The 24,926-nt window shown below is 40.6% G+C and overlaps 1 protein-coding gene across 2 annotated transcripts in view; it reads left to right on the top strand.

The window, feature by feature from the left end:
* The window catches only part of MID1 (midline 1), a 116,811-nt gene that overhangs the window by 46,013 nt on the left and 45,872 nt on the right, over positions 1-24,926 (top strand). For both annotated transcript variants that reach the window (XM_077807167.1, XM_077807166.1), the window contains exon 2: positions 17,068-17,163. In XM_077807167.1, the coding sequence (XP_077663293.1) occupies positions 17,068-17,163 (96 nt within the window). The remainder of the gene's footprint in view (positions 1-17,067; positions 17,164-24,926) is intronic.

Below are 24,926 nucleotides of genomic sequence, written 5' to 3'. Positions count from 1 at the left end.
GGTCCTCAGATTATGTCTCTCCCCACACTGTCCTGCTAATCCTAGTCTCTCTTCCCAGCTCTTCATCCATCCACAGTCTCTCCCTCTTCACCTCTCCTCAGCTCCTTGCTACAGTGTCCTTCCTTCCTGGCTCCTTGTCCCAGTCTCCTTGTCTACCAAGTCCCTGTCTTTCCCATGCATTCCAGCGTCTTGTCTGTTCTGTGTCCCCTCCCTCCAGCCCCATTCTCCCCACCCCCAATACTGGTTCATGGTCCCAGTCTCCTTGCCAATCTGGTCCCAGTCTGCCCCCATTTCCTCATCCAATCTTGATGTCCGCTCCTCAGTTGGCACCCAGTTCCCATTTCTCTCACAAGCTCGCAGTCCTAGTCTCCCCTGGCTTCCAGTCACAGTCTCACTGGCCAAACTGTCCCAGTCTCTCCTCATCTCCCCCCACCCAGATCAGTCACTTTGCCCAAAGTCCCCACCCTCTCTTCCTGCTCCATCTCTGGTTCCCAGCCCCTGTATCCCTTACCTCCCAGTCCCAGCCTTCCTCCCAGCTCTTAGCCCCAGACTCCTTGCCCAACCAATCACAATTATAGTTTCGCTCCTGACGCCCTGCAGTTCCAATCTCACCAGATTCCTTGTCCCAGTCAACTCCTTTCGTTCCCCCAATCTGGTTTTTGCCCCCTCTGCATTCCAATCAGACAGCTTCTTCCTCCATGCTTCTAGCAGTGGGGTCACTGAGAGCCCAGGAGAGACAAGTTCCTTGCTTTCAGTTCCACTGCAGTGATGATAGGGAAAGTCCGACTTTATCCCAGTAATCCTGGACTGGAGTATCCTCAGTCACTCTGTGGGGATGCCACATGTTGAGTCTGGTCAGCACTAAGGGCTGTGAGGGGATGGGGCATGTTTAATTGCTCAGTGGGGTTGGCAGATGCATGAACACTCCTGTCACATGTAGCAGCTGAAGCATGCTCAGTTGCTCTGTGGGAATGGCACATGTGCAATCAGGTTAGCACTAGGAGGACTCAGGACGAGGTTTGAGGCTTGACCATACTCAGTGAGGACAGAATCTTCAGAGATTTTAGTTGCTAAAATCTAAGTCTCTACTCAGCATAGGCTATCTGCAGTTTTTCAAAGGGTTGTAGCTTGGCCATATTTGGGTGGATTTTCTCAGGGATGACAAAAGGCACATCCCTGAGACAAGGTCCACACTGGTCCAAATTTCAAGTTTCTGCTCCAAACCATGGGACCACCAGTTTCATAAGAAAAGTTGTCCACATTTTTTACATGAGTAAAACAACCTGTTCTTGGAAATAACTGATCCATTTTGGCTGACCAAAAAAAGAAAAGTCTGAGCTAGACACCCAGAACAGAAAATTTCAGCCTGAACAGTTCAAGTTTGGCAAAGTTATAAGCAAATGAAAACAGGACTTGTAATGCGAAGTGTAAGGCAACCTTAATAATATTATAAGCTTTGAAAATGTAAAATATGGTCTAAATATTTTCAGGTAAATTCTGATGGTGTCAGTTACATTTCTGAAAACCATGTAGATGTGCATGAGCTTTACTGACAGCTGATTTTGATTTTTTGTGCATACCAAAATATATTCATTTTTGTATCTCCTCTAGACACCACTGATTTACACATTTTAAGACAAGAAGGGACCATTATGATACCTTGGCCCCTGGCATAATAGAGGCTATAACATTTTATACAGTAATTCTTCCATCGAGCCTAATAACTTGTGGTTGAACTAGAGCATATCTTTTAGTGTATCTATGCTACTTATCAGTAGTTGGATGGCCAGTTTATTGGGAAAAGAGTTTAGCCTTATGATCATGAATGATGTGACTGCATCTTCCTGGGGACATTGTTAGAAAAAAAAATCCACTTAATGGGGATGCACTGGGCTGATATAAATGGTTTAAGTGATCATCAGCCAGCTGTGAAATTATAAACTCCAGCGTTAGTACAGAAGTTGCTAATTAATGCCTCAGTCGAGAAAGCACTCAAACTTGAACTCAATGGGGCTATTAATATGCTTAAAATATGCATCTTCTTAAGCACTTTGCTAGGTCAGGACTGTAAGCATCAAAAATAGAGATGAATTTAAGAGAATTAAATTTTTATCTTGCATTTTTATTGGTTTGGTTTGGTACATCATTTTATTTAATCTTCAAACCTTTTCATTTCCCCCGCCCCCCAATCGCCTTTTGTTTTAACCAGGATAGCCTGTTAATTGGGATGATAGGCTGCCCACAGGATGTCCCAATTAAGAGGATAGTACTGTCAACCCTAAAAGAAGTTAGGATTCCACTTCAGCCAAGTGGCTTTTTCAGTTGTTGAAAAGAGCATAGCTTAATTGGTTGAAAAACTGGGCAGCCAGTCTGTTCAGGAAAAGCTGAGAAATGGGAGTGAAATTTATATCAGGATCTGTAACTATTTAGTTGATGCACAGATCTTTTCCTCTTTTCTCTGCCCTTCCCTACATCCTCTTAATGCTTACCTCTCAATTTCATTTGTACTTCTGTCTGAAGCAAAATAAGTTTATACAAAGACTTTTTCCCTTTCTCATCTGATTCTCACATTCTACAAGCAGATGTTAAAAGCAGTGCTGTTTAACGAACTTAATCTGTCCTCTCCACTGATGGGTTTTTAAATTAAAGTTATTTGAAACTTTCATGCCTGGAGTGTCAATACAGCCCTGCAGTACTTGCCCTTTGCCACATGCTGATGCACCAAGTCTTAGAATACAGGTTGACAATTTGTCCCGCTATGCTTACTGTACCCTACCACTATTGAATGAAAGGTAAAAAGGTGTCACTATTCATTTGTAGGTGAGTACATAAAAAGTTTGTTTGGTAAAGGCTGGGGATTTTATGAGGTTCTCAGCATCAGCTGTACCCGTTCAGTGGGTGCTGCAGCTACTCTGCACTTCACCTTAAATTTGTAATTACACTAGAAGAAAGTATAATTTAATGAATGGCAAACTATAAAGAAATTTTCATTACAGTGTACTTTATTGGTTTGCAAATATATAATTCTTTGTAACTGTGGGACTTGGCAGTAAAATAATGAAACTGTGATGGCAGATGGAAGTTATGAATTCAAGAGACAGATGCAATTAAGCTAATAGGTAAGTGCTGTACAGCTCTATAATAAAATTATGCTTAATCATTTATTTTTAAAATATTAAAACTGTACGGTTTGCCTAGGTATAGTGATAGGTGTGCTAGAAATATCTAATAAATATGGTAAACTTGTCAGAGTCTTAAACTGATTTTCCTGAAAAAGGCCTTCATGGAGACTTAAAAATGGAATCTTAAATGCATACATATTTATTAGCTCTTTGTGATCATATATAGGCATGTCATAGTAATGTGTTTGGATGGTATAACTATTGTAGCCAATTAAAGAGGGATAAAATCACATAAATTAGGTTTTAACGGTCAGTCAAAATTGCAATTTCTTCAGATTTCCATTGCTTCTATTAAATGTAATGGTTTATTGGGGTGGCAGGTTAATTTGGGTTTGTCTTATTAAAGATAACAATTGGATTTTCTTAGAAGAAAATCCACATGTATCATATGTGTTGCCTAAATTAATTAATGCACTAGAGTTTGATGCCAGTGCTAGTCATTCAAGACTAGATTCACAAATGAATTTCAGCATGTTGATGCTCAGCATCACCACATCTAACGTTCAAGCATTAAGAAAGTCACCAGGATTCACAAAGCCTGAGTTAGGCACGCAGGCTCCCTGCACAGTAAAGGAGGAGAGAGAGGCTCCTTAAAATGGGATCCACAAAGACCAGCATGTTAGGCAGCTCTCTGACTCAGCTGGGCAATGGGAGATACAAAAGTTGGTGGCGGGGGAGGTGTAAGCCTTGTCCCTCAGAGAATTCAGCACCTAAATCTAGGCTGAAGGAGGCACATTCCTCTGCTTGGAATCCTCAGCTGCAAACCCTTTTTTTGGGCTGCGCACCTATGCTGCTCTTGCAAGAAGGTGGGAGTTGGGAAGAGAGGACCTCTCCTGTCGTTTTTAGCCCAGTGGTTAGGGTACTCACCTGGGATGTTTGAGACCCCCCAGTACCAGTCCCCCCACTGCCTGAAAGGGAGAAGGGACTTGGACAGAGTGAGGGATCTGCCACCTCTCAGGTGAGTTCCCTAACCACCAGGCTATGGGATATTCTGATGTGTTGCTCCCTCATTCTACTGTTGAAGCTGTTGCTCTCTGAATAAATAATGAGAGTTATTGGAGCAAGTTATTGGACTGGATCCTAAGTCTCCCACCTCTCAGGTGGGTGCTCTCGCCACCAACAGGCGAGACTGAGGGAGCCGCACATCAGAATATCCCACAACTAAGGCTATCATAATGTCAGAGAAGTCACGGAATCTGTGACTTCCGGAGACCTCCATGACATTTTCTTCCCCGGGGCTGGAGCTATCAGCTGGCAGGCTGTGCAGCTCTCAGCCACTGCTGGCGGCTGGCTCCCAGCAGGTCCTATCTCCTGGGCAGCAGGGGGACTCCAGAGCTCCCAGCTCCCATGGGCGGTAGGGGAACCTTGCAGCTCCCAGCACCTGGGACACTCTTCCCCCACCCCGCCCCTGATAGCTCTAGCTGCTGCAGGGGGCGAGGGGACTGTGGATCTTCCACTCCGCGTGGGTGGCATGGCCCCAACACACAGCTGCCCAGCTGTCATAGACAGCGAAGTGCCCCCCTGCTGCTCAGCCAGAGCACCCCCCTGCAATTTCCAGCTACTTGGGGGGAGTGAGGGGAAGCCTCCCAGCTGCTGTGGATGCTAGACCCTCCTCCCTCCCCATTTTGTCAGGGGTATTTTTAGTAAAAATCACAGGCAGGTCACAGGCTTCCATGAATTTTTGTTTGTTGCTCGTGACCAGTCTGTGGTTTTTACTAAAAATATCCGTGAGAAATCTGAGCCTTACTTGTAACCCAATGATTAGGGAACTCACCTGAGGGGTGGCAGATCCCTGTTTAGATCCATTTTCCCCCTCAGGTCTCTCATGTCCCAAGTAAGTACCCTAGCCACTGGGTTAAAGATTATGAGAGTGGGGGCAGTAGCAGGAGATTGGGCCCCACAGGTGAATTAGGCAGACAAATGCCTCTCTTCCCCTGGTTCATTAATCACTCTGGGGCTTAGGTGTCTGCATACCTAGAGTGAGGTATGTGCAGAGACAGAAACATAGGCACCCGGGGAACTTTTACAGTGAAAATTTTGGTATCAAGTGAGTTTAGGTGTCTACAGGGTTTGGCAGCAGCTGAGAGGGGGCTTTATGAATCCCAGTGAAGCCTGGGATTTAGGCAGCTAAAGTGGCAGTTAAGCGCCTAAGTCCTTTTGTGAATCTAGCTCTCTATTCCTAATGCCTTTTGGTATATTGCAGAAACGAAACAAACTAGATCTTTGTTTAGTTTGAAAAGCATCCAGCAGTTAATGTTATACATTAAAGACATACTAGAACACAGATTTGGGAATGAGAATGTACAGCATTTAAGACCAGGCCAAGCCCAAAAGGAATTATTGAAGTCTCCCATTTCAGGAGTACATTAAAAAAATAGTGCCCAATGGCAAGCCATTAATTCTTCAAAATGTGACTCTGACACTAGCCTTGCAGCCCTAGAATTGGGGGTGTTTGTCCACTGAACTTCCAGTTTGATCCTGTACTGGTGAGATTTGGAAAGCACAGTGCACATGTGTGTGGTTGGATTTAGATAACTTTGAGTTAGTGCTTTTGCCATAATGAGGAGTCATTAGTATGTTATAACAGGCCAAATTCTCCTATCAAATATGCCTCTGCAACTCTGATGAAGTAAGTGAGAGTTGCGTCAAATCACTTACTGAAGAATTTGGCTGTATATGGAGGTCAGACTAGATGATCTAACAGTCCTTTCTGGCCTTAAACTCTCTGAATCTGTGAATTAAATATGCACCAGACTGAGTCCCAAAATTAGTGACATAAAACCATGTATTAAATGGCAACTGTGTCAGGAGAACTGGATTCTGTTCTTGGCACTGCTGCTGAGTTGCTATGGACCTAATCCAACACTGAAAGCAATAGAAAGATTCCCATAGTCTGCAGTAGACTTTGGAACAGCTCTGTGTACTTTTGATAAGTTAGTTTGTCTGTAAAATAAGGATCATAATGCTTACTCACCTTTTGTAAAGGACTTTCAGATCAATCCATGCAAAGTGCTATACCAGTATAAAGCATGAATTATTATTGTTTATTTGGACAGAAATTCAGTTTGGTGAATTATTAGTCAATTACTTATTTTGATAGTTTTAGGAGGTTTTTAGGTCAGTCTGTGTTTTTGTGTTTTTTCATTTGAAGTAATTTAGTTGCTATGGAGACAGGGCAGTCATATAATTTGGGCTGTCATTAGTTTCTCAGACAAACAAATTATTACAAAAAACAAGAAACTCACTGGGCAAATGTATGAGCAGAACCAGAGCCTTACTAATTTATAACCCATCTTGGGTAGAGGCTTCTTTTTATAATGTTGAATATAAACCACCCATGCAAAAACAAGACGTGGTTTTTTTTACAGTTAATATTACTATATAATTATACCAAATGTAATTCACAATCCCTACTTGACCTGTTAAACAGAGTGAAAGCTTTACCAATAATGATGTTGTTTTACTATTTCAGTGTCACTATTAAACTTAAATATAAAATTTACACATTCCAAAACAAAAGAACAATATTAAAAATTGAGCTGTTCTCTTTTTCAGTTATGCAGTCAATACAGCATCACGTTTTCCTCCCATCTACTTGTACAAGTATTTTCTTGGCCATCTCAAAGTACGTATGCTATGCTTTTACATATATGATACTTTGTGTTGAAAGGAGGAACCTAAGCATCTTAATCTGGGGAAGCCTGATGTCCTGAGGTTTGATAAGTGTTGCCAGGTTTCACTTCCAGAACTCCTGGAGATATCCAAGAGTGTGGTGCAGGACACTATGGATTAGACACATGTCAACTCTTCTCCCCCATGCACAGTTCATTTTGACTTTTGCATGACCCTGTGTGTTCAAACAAGAGGAAGTGGTTGCATAACTGAAATCAGCTCAAACTAGAGGAGTAAAGTATGGGTTTGGGACCCACGAAAACAGCAAGAACCAAACTGACCTTGTTGTTTTCGTTTTGGTATTTGCTAACGCATATTAAAATGTCTACATGAGTTTCAGGTACAACTCTTTAAGTAATTTCTTTCACTATAAAGTATTGAATAATGCATTAAACCTTATCTCAATCATTTAAAGAAGACTGAAAGAACTATAGTCTGATAGAATGATTTTAAAAATGAAAGAGAGAGATCAGAAACAGGGTCCAAACCAACATAGTCACAGCCTAAAAATCCCAGAGGAGTCCTCATATTGTCCATCTGCAGTGTAACAATTTCTGCATGACATTATGTGGGATCTACTTTTTTTCCTCTTCCTGGATTGTGTGTATATGTTTTATGTACCTAAACAGGGTGTAACTAGGTTAAAATTGGTAGGCCTGATTCACAGAAGTCAATGGATTTACAAGAGTGTAAAGCTGAAGTAATGTACTAGAGTCAAATTAGTGAGCTCAAAATCAGATCCTTATTTGACTAAAGATTCTGAATAAATGTCATCTCCTTGGGCTTTTCATTTATTTATACTTTGCCAAATTGACATAAGAAACATATTTACATAGCCACTGGTTCACCGTTCAACCTTTGCCACCGTCAGTAAAAGGGAAAACTCGAAAGGTTGTAGTAAATCAAATGAATAATTTTCTGGAGGAAGCCTGTACAAATTGGACATGTTGTCTAAATTGGTCAAATGAAACATTAAGATGTCTCACTCAAGGCTCAGAAAAGATTCTCTCCAGAAGTAATTTGATTTGCACATTTTTTCTGAGATGTTAGTCTATCCCAGGGATCGTCAACCTGTGGCACGCGGCCCAACAGGGTAAGCCCCCTGGTGAGCTGGGCTGGTATGTTTACCTGCCGCGTCTGCAGGTTCGGCCAATTGCAGCTCCCACTGGCCGTGGTTCGCCGTTCCAGGCCAATGGGGGCTGCAGGAAGCGGCGCGGGCTGAGGGATGTGCTGGCCACCGATAGGCCGAACCTACAGACGTGGCAGGTAAAACGGCCCAGTCCTCCAGGGGCTTACCGGGGTGGGCTGCGTGCCAAAGGTTGACGATCCCTGGTCTATCCACCAGCGTGAAGCAGCATGTGCTTTCCATTGTCTAAAAGTTCTGGGTGACAAAGGTTTATACATGAATGGTTAAAGCTAGTATATGACCAGTTTGGGCAGGCTGGCTTACATTTAACTTTTGCACTCTTCTCACTATCTGGTTAAAGATGAGCAGCAGAACAGACTTTTAGCCATCAAACCAAGATACATTTGGGCTGGAGACAAAGTTAAGCTTACCATAAACATCTTGTTCTTATTTGACTGATAAAAATGGCTTAATTGATTCCTATCACTAGTAAGAGACTAATAAAGTGTGCAAGATTTTTTTCTTGATTGTTCAATCTATTGAGATTTTGAAGTGACCCAACAGAGAAACTAACACATGAAAATACAGACTCAGATGCTGAGCTATATAATGATGGGTCATAAAGTTAGAAATGGAAATAATTAGAAATGAACCTAAGCTGCAGAGTTTGAATCTGGATTACCTGGAGGTCAAGGGGGTATTTGCACTGGGGAGTTTGATTTGGGCTCATCTCTAGAAAAGACCTATTAGATTTACATTGTCTATCCCTTTACGAATGCAGGATTGTTCGCTGCAGTATGTCTTCTAGTGCCATGTCTATTCTAGTTTTAACTGTCTTGAGTACTGGACTTCCCCCGATTTCCACTGAAAAAGAATGGACTCTAGTGGATGTTCCTGTTAGGAAATTTTTCCCTGATATATGCTTTGAAATACGAAGTAATTGAAGCAGATGGAAATAATATTTGACTCTTGATAATTATAACAGTAGAATTTACCTTAGTATGTGTATATTGTGGTACTATATAAATGTTTTATTATAATATACATTTAGTGAAAAATATCCTTAGAAAAAGCACATAGGCCCCAATCCTACAAATACTTATGTATATACTTTACTACTGTTAAGTAGCTTCATGGGGTTACTCACAGTAATAAAGTTAAGTGCACGTAAGTGTTTGCAAGATTGGAATCTCAATGAGGTACATGAATCTGGATTGGTCTCCAAAATGTTTTATTTATTTAAAAAGCTATTCATTCAATATATTTTTCTAGTTATTTTTCTTTATAGCTAGAATCTCTTATATATAAATTATACAGGGACCTGAACCACAATTTCAGGTCCAAACGTTTCTGAATTTTCTTAATGGGATGTGCAGGGAGCAGGTGGCAGAATGTGACTGTGATCCTTGATGAAATGTTGTCATTAGGATTTATATCAGTAGTGTACAAAACTAGAATCCTTAATCTGCATAGCACTGAAATATTTATGGTGGTTCAAATTCAGATTCAAACCAGGATCTGTGTTTTGCAGCTCACGCTGATTTATTTGGTGTAAACTGAGCTCACCACCACGCTGCCATATGCGGTAGTGAGAAATACCTCCAACATCCCATCACAGATTTGAGAGAGATTGTAATTAGACTATCCAACATTTTTCTTATGTTGTACCCTTAACTACTTGTTAATACCAAGGCCTTCAACATGATAATGCTGTAGTTCAAATCTAGATCAAATATGATTATTTTTCTAATGAAATCCCAGATCTGACGCTGATCAAAAGTTATGTAACATAACCAATAGCATATGAGCTGTTACATTATAAAATAAACAAATGTCATTGGCTTAAGTTTCACACTGAAAAATGACTGTCTTATACCAGGTCCATATGGTATTTTGGAAAAAAGTTTAAGGCCCCTATTCAGCAAAGTACTTAAACTGAAGCCTAACTTTAAGCATGTGAATAGTCTCAGTTTATCCAATCAGCCCCCCTCCAGGGTGTTTACTCAACCTTGCAACCTACAGTACAGATGCTTCTGAGCGCTGGATAAAGAGCAGAGCATGTGAAAAGGCAATTGAAGGTGCTGAACACTTCCCTAGAGTATGTTCTGGGATGGAGCCCTAAACTTGTAGAGCATACTAATTTTCTGCTTGATGCTCTGCTAGAATTAGATCCAACTCAAGTGGAAGACAAAGGCAAAACTACCACTGACTTTCAGTGGTGTGGGATCAATGACTCGTAGCACATGGCATTCTTCATGCGAACATTCTAGCCAGGTTTAAAATTGGGAGGGGGGAGAGAGAGAACCAAATACATGTTGCTTTGTTTACTGTGATTCACACTTAAGTCACAGCTCTCTTGTTTGTTTGGGTTTTTCTCTTTTTTCGTCTTAAATAAGGAAGAGAAAGCTGCCAAAAACCACACACACAAACAAACTACCAACAAGGCAAGAATCCTTAGTTGGGCTTATTTAGTCTGCAGAAGAGAAGAGTGAGGGGGGATTTGTTAGCAGCCTTCAACTACCTGAAAGGAGCGTTCCAAAGAGGATGGAGTTAGGCTATTCTCAGTGGAGGCAGATGGCAGAACAAGGAGCAGTGGTCTCAGGTTGCCATGGAGGAGGTCTACTTTGGATATGGGAAAAAAAAAATTTCACTAGGAGGGTGGTGAAGCACTGGAATGGGTTACCTGGGGAGGTGGTGGGATCCATCCTTCGAGGTTTTTAAGGCCCAGCTTGGCAAAGCCCTGGCTGAGATGATTTACTTGGGGTTGGCCCTGCTTTGAGCAGGGGATTGGACTAGATGACCTCCTGAGGTCTTTTCCAACCCTAATTTTCTATGATTCTATGAATACTGACCTTAAGTCCTCCAAAATGGGCTAACTGACACTATGGTTCTTTTTTACTTTCTTTTAAAGATAACAACCTTGACAGAGTCCTCAGAAAGTAAATTCAATTGCATACAAAGTTGGATCTATCAAAAGTCAGTTCCATCCCAGTTAAACTGATTTATTATTGTTCTACAGTCTGTTCATCGATCTTGGTTATGGGGAAGTTATTTTTTAAATAAAAAGGTGAAGTGTGATATGACCGTGATTAATAGCTTTATGGGCTCAGACAGCAGCCTATAAAACTAGTAATAAAAACAAAAGTGCAAAGAACAAATTTGGGTTTAAGGAGAAGTTATTTGAGTTCACTTTTTGAAAACTGCTATAAACAATATTTCTCTTCATTCACCTGGGCTAATCCAACATGTGACCAAATATTTGCTGTCGCCTACTAAAATTCAGCAATTTTTTTTTGCTTATTTCACACTTGCTTAGTATTGGCTTCTCTGCTTTAATGATGCTCAAGATAAAACGTGTCACCTTCTTTCCTGTATCAAACACTCATATCATGGCTTGCCCTATATCAGTTGAAAACTGACTTGTCCTTTCATTACTGTGGCTCCAATTGACAAGTGTTGTCAGCCCCATTGATCCAGATATCTGTAGGAAACTGTTGCTGTGCCAGCCTTACTTCTCTTTAAAATTGTAATCCAGTCAGGTTTCCTTCTTCACTCATCATAATGTATAATACTTATTTGATTTTTTTATATAATCCCATAAGATCAAGAAAGGTTATGTTTCAACCACAGAATTTAGTAATATGTACTGGCTGATTAAAAGCAGATTGTCCTCATGTATCCCATAAAACAAAATTTTTAGAAAGTGGAGAGGCACATGTTTGTAGAAGCCAGAATTTTAAAAGCACTGCATAAATTGTGGTTCTTTAGAGGAGCTTTTACCTGTCTGTGCCAGTAAAAGCTGTTTTAGTATTAGTGATGTGTAAAGCTCAGAACTTCAGCTTTGGAATGGATGCTAGGAATGGATTAGCCTAGACATTTTGTGTGCACAGGCTATTGGGAGACTTCCTGATTTACCAACAGTTCCCATTTCTTGGCAGGGAAGAAATACATTTTGACTGATCATCCCTTCTTGTGATATTTAAACACTTCAGTTCTTAACCTCAGCTGCTACAAAAAAAAAAAATGCAGAGCTGGACAGAAGTTAAATATAATTGGGGTCAAAAGTTGTCCACACCTTTTCAAATCTCTATAAGTTCAAGTTTCAGCCCAAACATTTGTAATTTATCCATACCACTTTCCCTTTCCCTTCTTAATTACTAATTAGAGATGGGGGCTAACCCAAAATCCTACACTCAGACTACCACCAGATTTTGGGATATTTGAAATCTAGATTGAAATCTGAATTTCGCCTCTGTTGCCCATCTCCAATGGCAGTTTTGTGCCAAGTCTATTTGGACACTACACAATAATATTAGTACATTGTTTTTGCAAGAGGTTTGAATGCACTGAGAAAGAAGTATTGCATTTTGTATGAAGCTATCCTATGGGAAAACCAAAGCACTACTGTAGCTTGCGATTGCTCTCAATCCTGCTAGATTATCTCAGTGGAAAATTATGCACAGGAATTAATTTTTTTAATTTAAACTTTGTTACTCTGATAGTTTAGCTCTGTAGACTCTAATAATTTATATTTGAATGAGACTTAACAGAATCATTGCATTTGTTTTTCTCCAGCAAGTGTACTTTATCCAGAGTTTATCCCAATCTTTCCCCAGGATCTATACTCATAAAGTTCCTCTTTATGCTGTGAAATAGGTGTGGGGAGAAGAGTTGAAATAGTTAAGGAAATGAAGACAAAGGCAGGACAACAACTCAGAGGAGCTTCTGGCTTAGCAGCTGTAGCTGTTCTAGTCAAAGAACAAAAACATAGCTGCACTTCAGAAGCATCCAGTAAGAGGAAGCAGTGTGCCAGGGGTATGACTAGCAGGTCAGAAAGGGAAGAGCAACAACACTTGTCAAGAATACTGAGATCTGTGTTATTAGAGGTGTTTGTGTGTTTAGGCAGATCTGAAACATTTTGATCATCCCCACAATGCCCCACTTTATGTAAGAATTAATAAGAAAATAGCAGCATTCTTACAAAATATAGAAAGAATTCTAATTTAGTTTAAATAATTTAAATTATATTGGCTTCAAAAGCTGTTTCCCTTCTATTACATTTTTTAATGAAAAATACTCTTCGCCTATTAATTGCTTGTTATCTTTGAGTTTCTCCGTGTGGTATACTGTGATGAGTTGAGGATAAGCTCAATTCCCACAAGTGTGTATCAACATCATAGCTATTTCCACTTCACGATGTGTGGAGTGATAGTTGAGCTCTGTGCCTTTGGACTTGAGGCGAGTTACTCCCATAATCATTTTGTGGGTTCAAGACTGTCTGGAGAATTACATGGGTCAAACAAGCAAATTAACATGTCTGTAGGTTAGGCATAAGTATAGGGTGCATAGGATAAAAATTAGCTCAAGTTCTTCCATGTGCACCTGGGATCCTGGCATATTCACGTAAAAGAACAGAACATCCCTATATAGAGGCAACAGTTGTATTGGCGAGGGAAGACATTACATTCAAATATACTCAAAACCAAGCTTTTCTTTATATTTAATATTCTGTATATTTTTTAGAATTGAGCGGCAACTTTGTCTAGTGGATCAGGCATGACACCTGGAGCCGGGAGCAATGGGTCTTAGTTTCTGTTCTACTATTAATTAACTCTGTGACCTTTTTAATTTTAGTCATCCAAGCTTAAAAATTTGGGCTGTAACCTGCCTGTTTTCCACTTGTAAAAGGCAGATAATAATAGCTACCTATTTCACAGGGGCCTTGTGAGAATTAACTAGTTACTGATGGTGTTTTCTGTGGTGGTGGTCTAACCCCCGTGTCCACCTAGAGGTCCAGAATATGAGGAATACAAAGTGATGCATAGTCACCTTTGACCTATCCCAGTACAGTTCCTGCTCCACACACAGGAATAGAGGAACTGAGAATTGCTGCTAAAGTTTGAATACTTAGATCATGTACCATACTAGATAAATGCTAAGTAACATTGTTATTACAAAGTGTTCTTCTGGAATGTTTGGTTATAGCAGGATCCACAACTTCAGATGAAAGCCTTTTATAAACCATAAAGGAAAAGGAGCTCTTATATTAGTACTCTCTGTGTGTGCGCGCGCTCATGTGTATGTGTGTATATATATATATATTTGAACAGGCAAGAAGAAGAAAAACATTACTTTACTTTACCGTACCCTGTGCAGTTCCTATTGTAACTGACTGCTGTATGTTTCTCTTTGTAGCCCTTTGAACAGGAAGGTTCTACAGTGCAGGAAAATATCTTTGGGAGTAAAAGAGGTTCTTGGGAATGTGGCTGTGTCCTCTACTGTGATAAATTTTAGAAACCCTCGTCATGCCAATTAAGGCCGTGTCAGCACCAGTCAGCGTTTTTTCTGTCTAGCGTATTTAGAATCTCATTCTTTCATTCTGACAATATCATCCATCAGCCCTTGTAGTGGTTTAGGCCTATCCAAATCTGCAGATCTAGGAGGAAAGCAGCTGATAAATCCAAAGGAAAAAATCCTTTTTTGCACATGCTGTTCTTTGCATGAGACCACTAATTTGGCAAAGGACATGGGTTCACATTTGGTTTACGTATATTTTAAGTCTAAAAGAGACTATGATGATCTTGTCTGACTGCCTACTTAAGACAGGCCAACAAACCTCACCCAATAATTTCTGCATCAAGCCCATAACTTCTGTTTGAGCTAGAGTATTTCTTTTAGAAAGCCATCCAGTGCTGATTTAAAGGCTGCAAGTAACACCACATCCCTCACTAAGTTGTTCCAAATGGATAATTAGCCTTACTGTTAAACTCAATCTTATTTTTAGTCTGAATTTGTCCAGCTTCAATTTCCAACCATTGGCTCAAACCATTCTATAGACTTGTGGAACAAAAATGAAACACCACCCTCTCAACTGTCCCTTATAATTACGTTTTGGTGACTCATTCTGGGTGGACTTGGCCCCATTACACTCCATAAATAATCATGTTTTAAAATGATTGGATATAGCTCCATCTTCATGACCATTTTAACTGAGTCAATTGACCTGCTTACAACCCAGTTAAAAGTTGTAATATGATTACACCTACTGTGTCCAAGCAGCCTGGTTAAAAGAAGCTTGTGAGTTTTGGCTAGTTGTTTGTTAGGGTTTGTCTACACTACCGCACAGGATCAATCTAAGATACGCAACTTCAGCTACATGAATAGCATAGCTGAAGTTGATGTACTTGGATCTACCTACTGCAGTGTCTTCACTGCGGTAAGTCAACAGCTGACGCTCTCCCATCGACTCCGCTTGCGCTTCTCTTTCTGGTGGAGTACCAGAGTTGATGGGACAGCATTCAGGGGTCGATTTATCTCATCTATACTAGATGCAATAAATTGACCACCGCTGGATCGATCGCTGCCCGCTGGTCCAGCGGGTAGTGTAGACAAGCCCTTAGTGTTGCTGTTTAAGTTCTCACGTGTGGACTTTGAAGTCAGAACTTCATTTAGATAAACAGAAATGTTCCTACCTCTTTGGGTGGCGTTGCTTGATTGGGCTGAGTGCACATTTTACAAGGCAGCAATGCATTGGCAGAAGGGCCAGAAACCTAACTTTTTTTTTATAATGAGCATATACATTATATTAGATATATTATGATTTTCTTCCCCACCCCACCACAAAAATCCTCTTGTATTTACAGATAATCTGCAAGGCTTATGTAGCATTTATTTTGTTGTTTCATCTGCTTAGCCACGCAAGCCAACCTTGTATCTGTCACACTTGTATCTGTCAACGTTACCATTAAAAATCCACGTTTTCAGGAATTTCTGATTTAACTGTGGAAATCCATTCTAGACAGAATGTCCACACACAGGTCAGGACTACATTACAAAATTTATTGCTGGAACTATATCTGTCAGAAGTGTGAAAATACCCACACCCCCTCACTGTCATAACTTTGTTATTAAAATCCCCAGTGTAGATGCAGCTACTGCCTGCTGTCTTCTAAACTGCTTCAGTTGTCTTAGCTAATATAGTTCAGAGAAGTGATGTTACTATATGGGCAGAAAACTCATTCTATGGCTGTATCCATGCTAGGGGCTATGTTGGCAAAGCAAAGACTATGTAGTGTAGACTACCCCACAGACTTGCGCCAAAATAACAAAACGTGTGAATTAAACCAATTTAGTTATTTTGATGCAAATGTGTGTAGATCAGCCTTTTACTCATACAAACAGCCCTTAGTATTGCCAACCCTAAATGTTCAAAAATCACGAGTCAGGCTCACAAAAGTCACGAGATTTAAAAATAATGATTTGGGCTCTTTTTGTTTTCTGGCTTTTGGATTTATGAAGTGCATTAGGGCCACGTTTTCAAGCTGTTCTCCACAACCAGCAAGGATAAAAACATTGTGGGTGTTTGGTTTTTTTTAATTAAAGCTCAGACTCTCTTGTATTCACTTGTCTTCGGGAGCTAGGCTTTAAATAAAATTTCAGCTATCATGAGAACCATGATAAAAACAGGAGTTGGCAACACTGATATTTATTTCAGCCATAAACATGAGGATAAAGAGCCATAAGCAATAAGATTCATGGGATTATAAAGAAGAAATCTTCTTAGAGAAACTTGATTGCTGTCCCTGATAGAATTACAAAGTTAGCAGACAAAGGGAACAAAGTAGATATTATATTAGGCTTTTAATAAAGTGTCTGATACTGTCTTTCTCAAAAACAACTGGGAAAAACAAAATTATGAAGGGATGATATTTCATTTTCATGGTTATAAGAGATTTATTTAAAATGGCGAAAGAAAAAATATAGATATATTGAAGATCTTGACAACGATATTTAGTTGATATTAAATCAGTTACAGTTTTGGTTAAAATTTTGTGAATTCCAATAAGTTTATAAGAAGAGCATGCACGCTTTGCACATGCATTATCAGATAATATGTGTTCAGCACATGGCTAAATAGTCACTTTCCTTACCCTGTGCCTGCTCAAAACACCTGGTAATACGGATAAAAAAGAAAGCCACATGTGCATACCTACAAACATACCTGAAAGTATAACAGTTTTCCATGTATTTGCCTGAAATCCTAAATTCTGCAGAAAACTAAAATGTTCTTTTCTTTCTTTTAAACAGCAAAATTTGGAGAATAACCTCACGAACCTTATTAAGAGGAATACTGAACTGGAAACTCTCTTGGCTAAACTCATTCAAACCTGCCAACATGTGGAAGTGAGTATTGAGCTATTCTTGAAATACTTGATATCTGAAACGTGTATTTACAGCCAGTACCTGTGCACTTCAGAAATCCTCAGCTTCTAGGAATTCTGGAGGAACTTCCTAGAGCAGGAGTAGGCAAACTATGGCCCGTGGGCCAGATCCAGCCCCGTGGCGCAGCAGGGCTAAGGCAGGCTCTCTGCCTGTCCTGGCCCCGCGCCGCTCCTGGAAGCTGCCGGCACAACATCCCTGCGGCCCATGGGGTGGGGACAGAAGACTCCACGTGCTGCCTTCACCTGCAGGTACCTCCCCTGAAGCTCTCATTGGCTGCAGTTTCCCGTTCCTAGCCAATGGAAGCTGCAGTTCTATGTTATGATAATATTTCATACAGGGCCATTTAGCTTCTGACTACATTTTCATTCCTGTGGCAACTCGGTGTTATTCAGAGAACATTGTAGATACCTAATAGACCATTATATTAAATATTAATAATGATGTACAGGAAAGGTTTCACAATATTGGGATTTAGAACATTTCTTGCCTACACGTATAGCAGTCTAAGGGAAATCTGCTTTATTCACCAATATTACACTATGGAAAATTCCTGTAGAGAAGGATAGCCTTTCTACAGAATCTTTAAAACAACTTTTAGAATCTAATAGAAATTACCTTGGTAGAATGCTATAAGATAGTTACCAAAGTCTATGGAAAGATACGATTCATTATTAAATGCTTCAGGTTTTTAGAGTAACACCTATAGAATCCTGTTGGTTTCATCTCTATACAATTCTGTAGGACTTTCTCATAGGATATTTTATTCTTGGTTTGATTTTGGTCTTTTCTGGTATGTGGCATCTACCTTTTTTCCACAGGCTTTGATTCAGCAAGGTACCCAAGCTTGTGCCTAACTTTAAGCAAGTGAGTGTGGCTATTGAGTAGTCCTATATGCATGTGCTAAGTATCTTGTTAGGTTGGGCCTCAGTGTCTACTGCGGTATTTGGTTCTATCTTGGAAACAAAGACAAGATACATCACTTCTTGTTTCACTTGTTTAACTCTGGTAGAAAATTTTCCTAATGGGGATGAGATTTTGGTGAAACAAGACCTCCTCTCCATTAGGGGAACTACAACCAGCACAACCCAAAGTGTGGATGGACCCTGCACATTTTAGGGTCAGTCTTCAGGGCAAGTCTATGCTTAAAACGCTGCATCGGCTCAGCTACACCAATGCAGCAGCACCGCTGTAGCGCTTTAATGAAGATGCTCTTAACTGAAAGAGCTCTCCCATCAGCATAGTTAACCCACCTCCCCGTGAGGCAACAGCTAGGTGAACGGGAGATGCTCTCCTGCCACCACAGAACTGTCTACACAGGGAGTTAGGTTGGTGTAACTACATCGGGCAGGGGTATGGATTTTTCACACCTCTGAGCAACATAGTTATACCAATATAGGTCTGCACTGTAGATGAGACCTCAGTTTTCTCTGTGTTCTTCAATATGCTACAAATTCTAAGCTTTCTTTAAAAAAAAAAAAACTAACTTATTACATTGTAAAGATACAGCTGCCACACTGCAAACAGATGTGCTGCTGTCCCTTGATCTCAATTTTACAAACAATTCTCTCCAGACAAAAAGCAGCAGCTGCAAAGTTGGGAACTCATTCCTTCCCAGCCAGTTGGTCTAATTAGCATATAAATTAGCTCAATATTAAGAGATGTGCCTGAATCACAATCCTGGATCCAAGCACCACTGAAATTTGGACAATTTTGGATCTGGCTATTAACTTAACAGCTGTCCATGTTTATCATCAAGGACCCAACTGTGACAGACTTGCAACATCTGGGACAAACCTTATGGAGTAAAATAAACTTTATTGAATTAGGATAAACCCTTCTGAATTAGGTTTAATACCTTTTAGGATCCATGGTATTAAAATGCAGTTGTATGTGTGTTCTTGTGGAATTTTATGTAACTTCTCTTGAAGGAGCAGGATGCTAATGTAATTCCTCTGGTTATCAACCTCTTTGAAGCCACCCCCTGGAGAGGTTCACATATGCTAGTTCAGACTGGATTCTCCAGGAACCAATAGCCGAGGAAAGGATTTTTGGATAAATAGCTGGTAGTAAACTGACTCGGAGCCTTCTTCCTGATCCAGCAAATTGACAGGACCCCTGGTCCACGCAGGGCCCCAGTCCTTATGGTAGAGTTGTAAGCACTAGGCCTACTGAGGCCCTGTGGGAATGGGTGTTTGTTCTGAGCTGAAGCTCAGTGATCAACTGGTAACCAAAAGGAAACCCCTTAGATGAGGTGTTGAAGGACTGCTCCTGCCAGAGTCCATGTTAGGGTCCGGGTGCTGTCTGGTCACCTTATTAGCATGCATGTAGATTATTGGGTTTTTTAAAATGTTTTCTCTCTAGTGCTTTTACATTAAGAATAAAATAGGCTTGCATAAAAAGAGAAAGCAAGCAGGACTGCTTTGGCAGCCTGTCTCTGCTGTGAACAACACAGTGAATGCCAGGAACTGTTCAGCCTGGAAATACCCCGGTCAAGAGGAAGAGATGTATGTCTCAGCCCAAGAGAGGTGATGGCCGGGGAGCCGGAAGCCTAAGAGTGGGTCCTCTTGGTATACCACTGGTGTGTGAGTGTGGGGGGGAATATAGGTGCAGTTGCCCAGAACTGTGACACCAACCAAAACTTTAGAGCTGAACACCCTAACCTTGAGAAGTTGAGATCTGGATCCAGATAAAAACTTCATCCTGAGTCCATCTATACTATTTTTTGAGCACAGGTAATTGCTTTTTGTCTCTTTCTTTTAAATAAAAATAAAATACAAAAGTACAAAAGTCAAGCAAAACAAACCTTTTGTTAATGCAACATTAATGTTACAAAGTTAAAATGACAAAAAAGTCAGGAAAGGAAAAATGTAAGGTTCTACTAGCAATGTTAATTTTGCCATATTTCTTCTCTGACTCGACTGCTTCAGACTTAGACAACCTGAACCTGCAATATGACACCCATATGTTTTGAAGTGTTTACAGGACTGGGGCCTTAGCATTTTCTATTTCAGTTTTTCTGGTTTCACATATTACTGATAATGTTGTAAAATGTATTCTGTAAAATATATACGGATGTACTACATGCCCAATGCATCATAAGAGTTGCTGTTGTATAATAAATTCACTATTGCCTGACTGTGTTTTTAATTTTGTAGTCTTATTGTTGCCTTAGAATTTTTTTAAACACACAGTTACTTTAAATAAGATAAGCCTTATATATCTTAAGGATATATCTTGTGCAAAAATATATATCCAAAACAAAGGAAGGGAGACAATGGCATTGGAACAATGTTTATTGGGGGGGTGCTGAAAGCCATTGAACAAAGCTGTAAACCCTGTATATTATGGAAACCTCTTCAAGCCAGGGGGTGCTTCCTCACCCCCAGCACCCTTAGTTCCCGCACTCCAAAGGGAGAAAAACTACTGTTCTTTGATTTTCTGTTTCAGAGTTTATTAAGATGTGCACAGGCTACAAAACTTATTTAAACTACCTTCATTTGGTCTTATAAAATAGTAATAAAACTTAACATCTTAGCAGAGCATTTTGGTCCTCAAAAGAATGGTAGTTACAAGAAAAATTAAATACAACCAAAAATGAGTGGGGTGTTCCTTCTAGTTTTGCTCTTCGGTTTTTAGTGTGTGGCAGACCTGATGATTCTGACAAAATGAAAAATGGGCTATGGGCCTTCCGTAAAAAAAATTACCTGGTCTATGGGGGAGATATGTTGTAAATGTTTTATACATTGCCTGTGTTTATCATCCAGTGAAGTGATGTCAATGAACCCAAATGTTCACTGGTTCTGCTACTCATTACAAAGTTTAACTCCCCAGCAACTGATTTCACCATTGATACATTATTTAGAGTTAGGGTGACCAGATGTCCCTATTTTATAGGGACAGTCCTGATATTTTGGGCTTTGTCTTATATAGGTGCCTATTACCTTCTACCCCCCGTCCCGATTTCTTTTATTTGCTATCTGGTCACCCTATTTAGAGTACACCCCTCAAGACATAAGAACTGGTGACTTAACCGTACTAAGGAACAAATCCAGTTCACCCTATGACTTAAGCATGACTTCTGTGTGTCTTTTAAAAACAAAAAAACCCAGAGATGCGCTTCACTCCTAATTGACATGGGTAACCCTGGTGACTTCAATATGAATACTTACGTGAGCAAGGCAAGCAGAATTTGGCTCCAAATTAATAAAGAGGTCAGAAGACAATTTTAAAAAATCAATATAATTTTGGTGGGGTTGAGGGAGGAATGAGGGGGAGCTACCAAAAAAGTAGTTTTCATCTATAATATGAAGTATAAGCCCTGATTCTGCAAACACTTAAGCACATTATTAACTTTACGCATGTCTCTATTCCCATTTGGGGTCACACATGGTAAATTTAATATATTGCATGATCCTCTATGCACATGCACATACACACAGAGAGTCTTTTTTGGGCAGGGTTGTTTGGTTACACACACACTCTGATTTATAGTTGGTTTCACTCACTTTTCTGATTCATCCACACCTGTTTTTTTAACTCATTCCGCACCCTCTCATTTTTCATTCCTCACCTTTCCAGGAAATCCAAAAGGCAGGTGTACTGTGAAAGGTTTTCTCTGCTTTTCAGGGGAAACTGGTGTTAGGGGCACAGCTGGCTCCCAACCTGATCATTAGGCAACCCAGAATGTTCCCCTGGACCCAGTGATTTCCCCTCACTCCAAATGGTTGCACTTCCTAATTGGGCAGGGGAACCAGCAGTTTGCTAATTGAGCCTTGCAGAAACAGCACAGAGACTGCTCAATACATACCATGCCTGCAGCTGTGCTTACCCTGCTCTCACCTCTGCTTCATGCTCCAGCCCTTGTTTCAACATGCTTCTAGTCCAGGGGTCGGCAAACTTTGGCACATGGCCCATCAAGGTAATCCACTGGCGGGCCGTGAGACATTTTGTTTACGTTGACCATCCGCAGGCACAGACCCCCGCAGCCCCCAGTGGCTGTGGTTTGCTGTTGCCGACCAGTGGGAGCTGCAGAAAGCAGCACAGACTGCAGGGACTTGCTGGCCACCGCTTCCCGCAGCTCCCATTGGCCGGGAACAGCAAACTGTGGCCATTGGGAGCTGCGGGGGGCCGTGCCTGCGGACGGTCAACGTAAACAAAATGTCTCACGGCCTGCTGACGGATTACCCTTGTTAAGCCGTGTGCCGAACGCTGCCACCCCTGTTCTAGACCTTGCTCCAAGCCCTGCTCCTGCCTTGCTCCCAACCCTGTTCCTGCTTCAGTCCCAGAATGTACCTGCTCTGTTCTGGTTTCTGAATCCTGACTACACCTCTGGCTACATCTGACTATGATTCCTGCTTACCCTTCAGCTTAGGCTTTGGCGTCTGACTCCAGTTCTGACCTTTGGTTGGCTCCTCAAACCTGACTCTGGCTTCACCCTTGGACTGTTACCTGTTTCCTTGATCTAAGCTTGTCATTACCTGACATATGTTTTAGGAAATTGGTTAAAATGTTTATTAGTTACTCAATAGACTGAAGCTGTTCCGGTCCGTTATGCACTAATGTAATTAGAACACAGCTGTAGAAGAATCTGAACAATTAGCTGTGAGGGGGAATATAGGTTTGGCCTGTAGACAACATAATAACATCTGGGTTTTAGCCATTGTTTTCAGTCTACCAAATGTAATAGGCAAGATTTATGGATGCTATTGCAAAATTTCTTTTCGTTTTTTCCAGTCAAAATCATGTTTTGGTTATATAAGGGAGGGAGGGGCATTTTTACATATTTGTATAACTCTGGAACTGCTGCACTCACTGTGTTTTTTATAATGGAAATGCTTGGATTCTAACTCAGCTATAAAAATCTTGCTGCAGGCTTAAATTCAGCAGACAAGGCCACAGTCAAAAGTGATTTTGTGTGTGTGTGTGAGAGAGAGAGAGAGAGAGAGAGGTTTTCATGGTCAAGTTATATAAATCCCCTGAAAAAACAAGGGGGAATAATGATGGGCCCTTAACTCTGACAGCACAGATACTGCCACTGTGATACGGATCAGACGCCTCTCTACATCAGTGTAACAATAGCAGAGCAAAAGATAGAGAGAAAAAATGGCAAGCACTGTGGAAATCCTGCAGTCGCCTTATCCAAAGAAAGGGCCTGATGGAAAGTCACAATTCAGGGGCTGAGGCACAGGATAGCATAGGAAAATAAATGTAGTTAAAAATAATGAAAATGCAAATATCTTCTCAGACTTCAGCCACTTAATCAAAGAGTAACAGCCGTGTTAGTCTGTATTCGCAAAAAGAAAAGGAGTACTAGTGGCACCTTAGAGACTAACCAATTTATTTGAGCATAAGCTTTCGTGAGCTACAGCATCCGATGAAGTGAGCTGTAGCTCATGAAAGCTTATGCTCAAATAAATTGGTTGGTCTCTAAGGTGCCACAAGTACTCCTTTTCTTTAATCAAAGAGCTTCTTTGAGTTGTACAGAGAAGTATGTCTCCCTTCCTTTTTCCATAAAATAAGCTTAGAATTCTCCTTGTTTGTGGTCTAGGAAAAATTAGAACTACGCTGGCAGGGTGCTCCCCGAGGACTCTTAAGTAATAAAAAGGCTCTGTTCATGACAATAAAAATAATGCACTGTGTGATGCCAGCTCCTTTTATTTCTCATTCACAAACTGAAACTTGGGAGCACTTCATTCAGATCTCACATTAGCTGTAGTCTCCTCTGCTTCTCAGCTCATAGGAAGGATTAGGTGGAAATCCTGTCTACAGAACATGTTGATAAGTACTTTAGTAAAGCAGCCCCTCTTTATCATCAGAGTTCTGACATACGCTGTTTATAATAAGCTACCTACTTCAGATGATGTTTACGTATGCTGAATTTATTTGTATAATGCCCAGTACAACAGAAAAAATAGATAAAATAATACACAGAATTCATCCCTCACAAGACGGCATTCAGTAATGGAACTTGAGGTGAGAGTTCATTATCTACCATTATATTGGTGGGGGGGGGGGATCATACTTGGGAGGCAGTGAGGGGGTAGGAGAAAAGAAGGTAGGAGTGAGTTTATTAGGGTCATCACAAAAAGGCAAGGAGCTTCTCTTGGACACAGGAAGCCAGTGAAAGAATTTAAGAAAAGTGGCGGCATAGTTGGAGTGATACTTTTATACCAGTGTTAGGGGGAGACATAAGAGGAAAAGTTGGAAAATAGAAAGTTTCTGGTTGGGAGATGACCCAGGCCTGGACTAGGGATTTAGATGTGCAAACTCCTGCTAATTCCCCCTTGCCAGGAATGTGTCTTTGTGATTCCCATGCTGATTCAGCCGGAGGTTGGGATTGCAATGTATCATGGGAGGCATAGTCCAGCCAGAGAGCCCAGCCCAGAGATGATGGTAGGAGCATAATGCACATGAACTACTGCTTCCCTGAGGCATGACATGAAATGCACATATTAATGGCAAACTGACTCAAAACGAAACAGTTCATTTCGGTCAAGCAAACCAAGATGTGTTGTTTTGGGTTGATCTGACATGAATATTTTGTTTTGATTTTTCCAACAGAAAACTGAAAAATTTCAGTAAAATTATTAGATATTGTTTAGGGGGCAATGTTTCTTAAGACTTGCATGTGTCATTTCAGCTGGTTTCTCTTTCCTCTAATCCTTTTTCTGATTTTCTTATAAAACAGTGAACAAATATTAAATGTTTTACTTTATTATTAAAAC

Source organism: Eretmochelys imbricata, chromosome 1 (assembly GCF_965152235.1).
Source record: "Eretmochelys imbricata isolate rEreImb1 chromosome 1, rEreImb1.hap1, whole genome shotgun sequence".
Classification (NCBI taxonomy): domain Eukaryota; kingdom Metazoa; phylum Chordata; order Testudines; family Cheloniidae; genus Eretmochelys; species Eretmochelys imbricata.
Note: the sequence above shows the minus strand (reverse complement) of the source record. Positions and strands in the feature narration are given on the sequence as shown.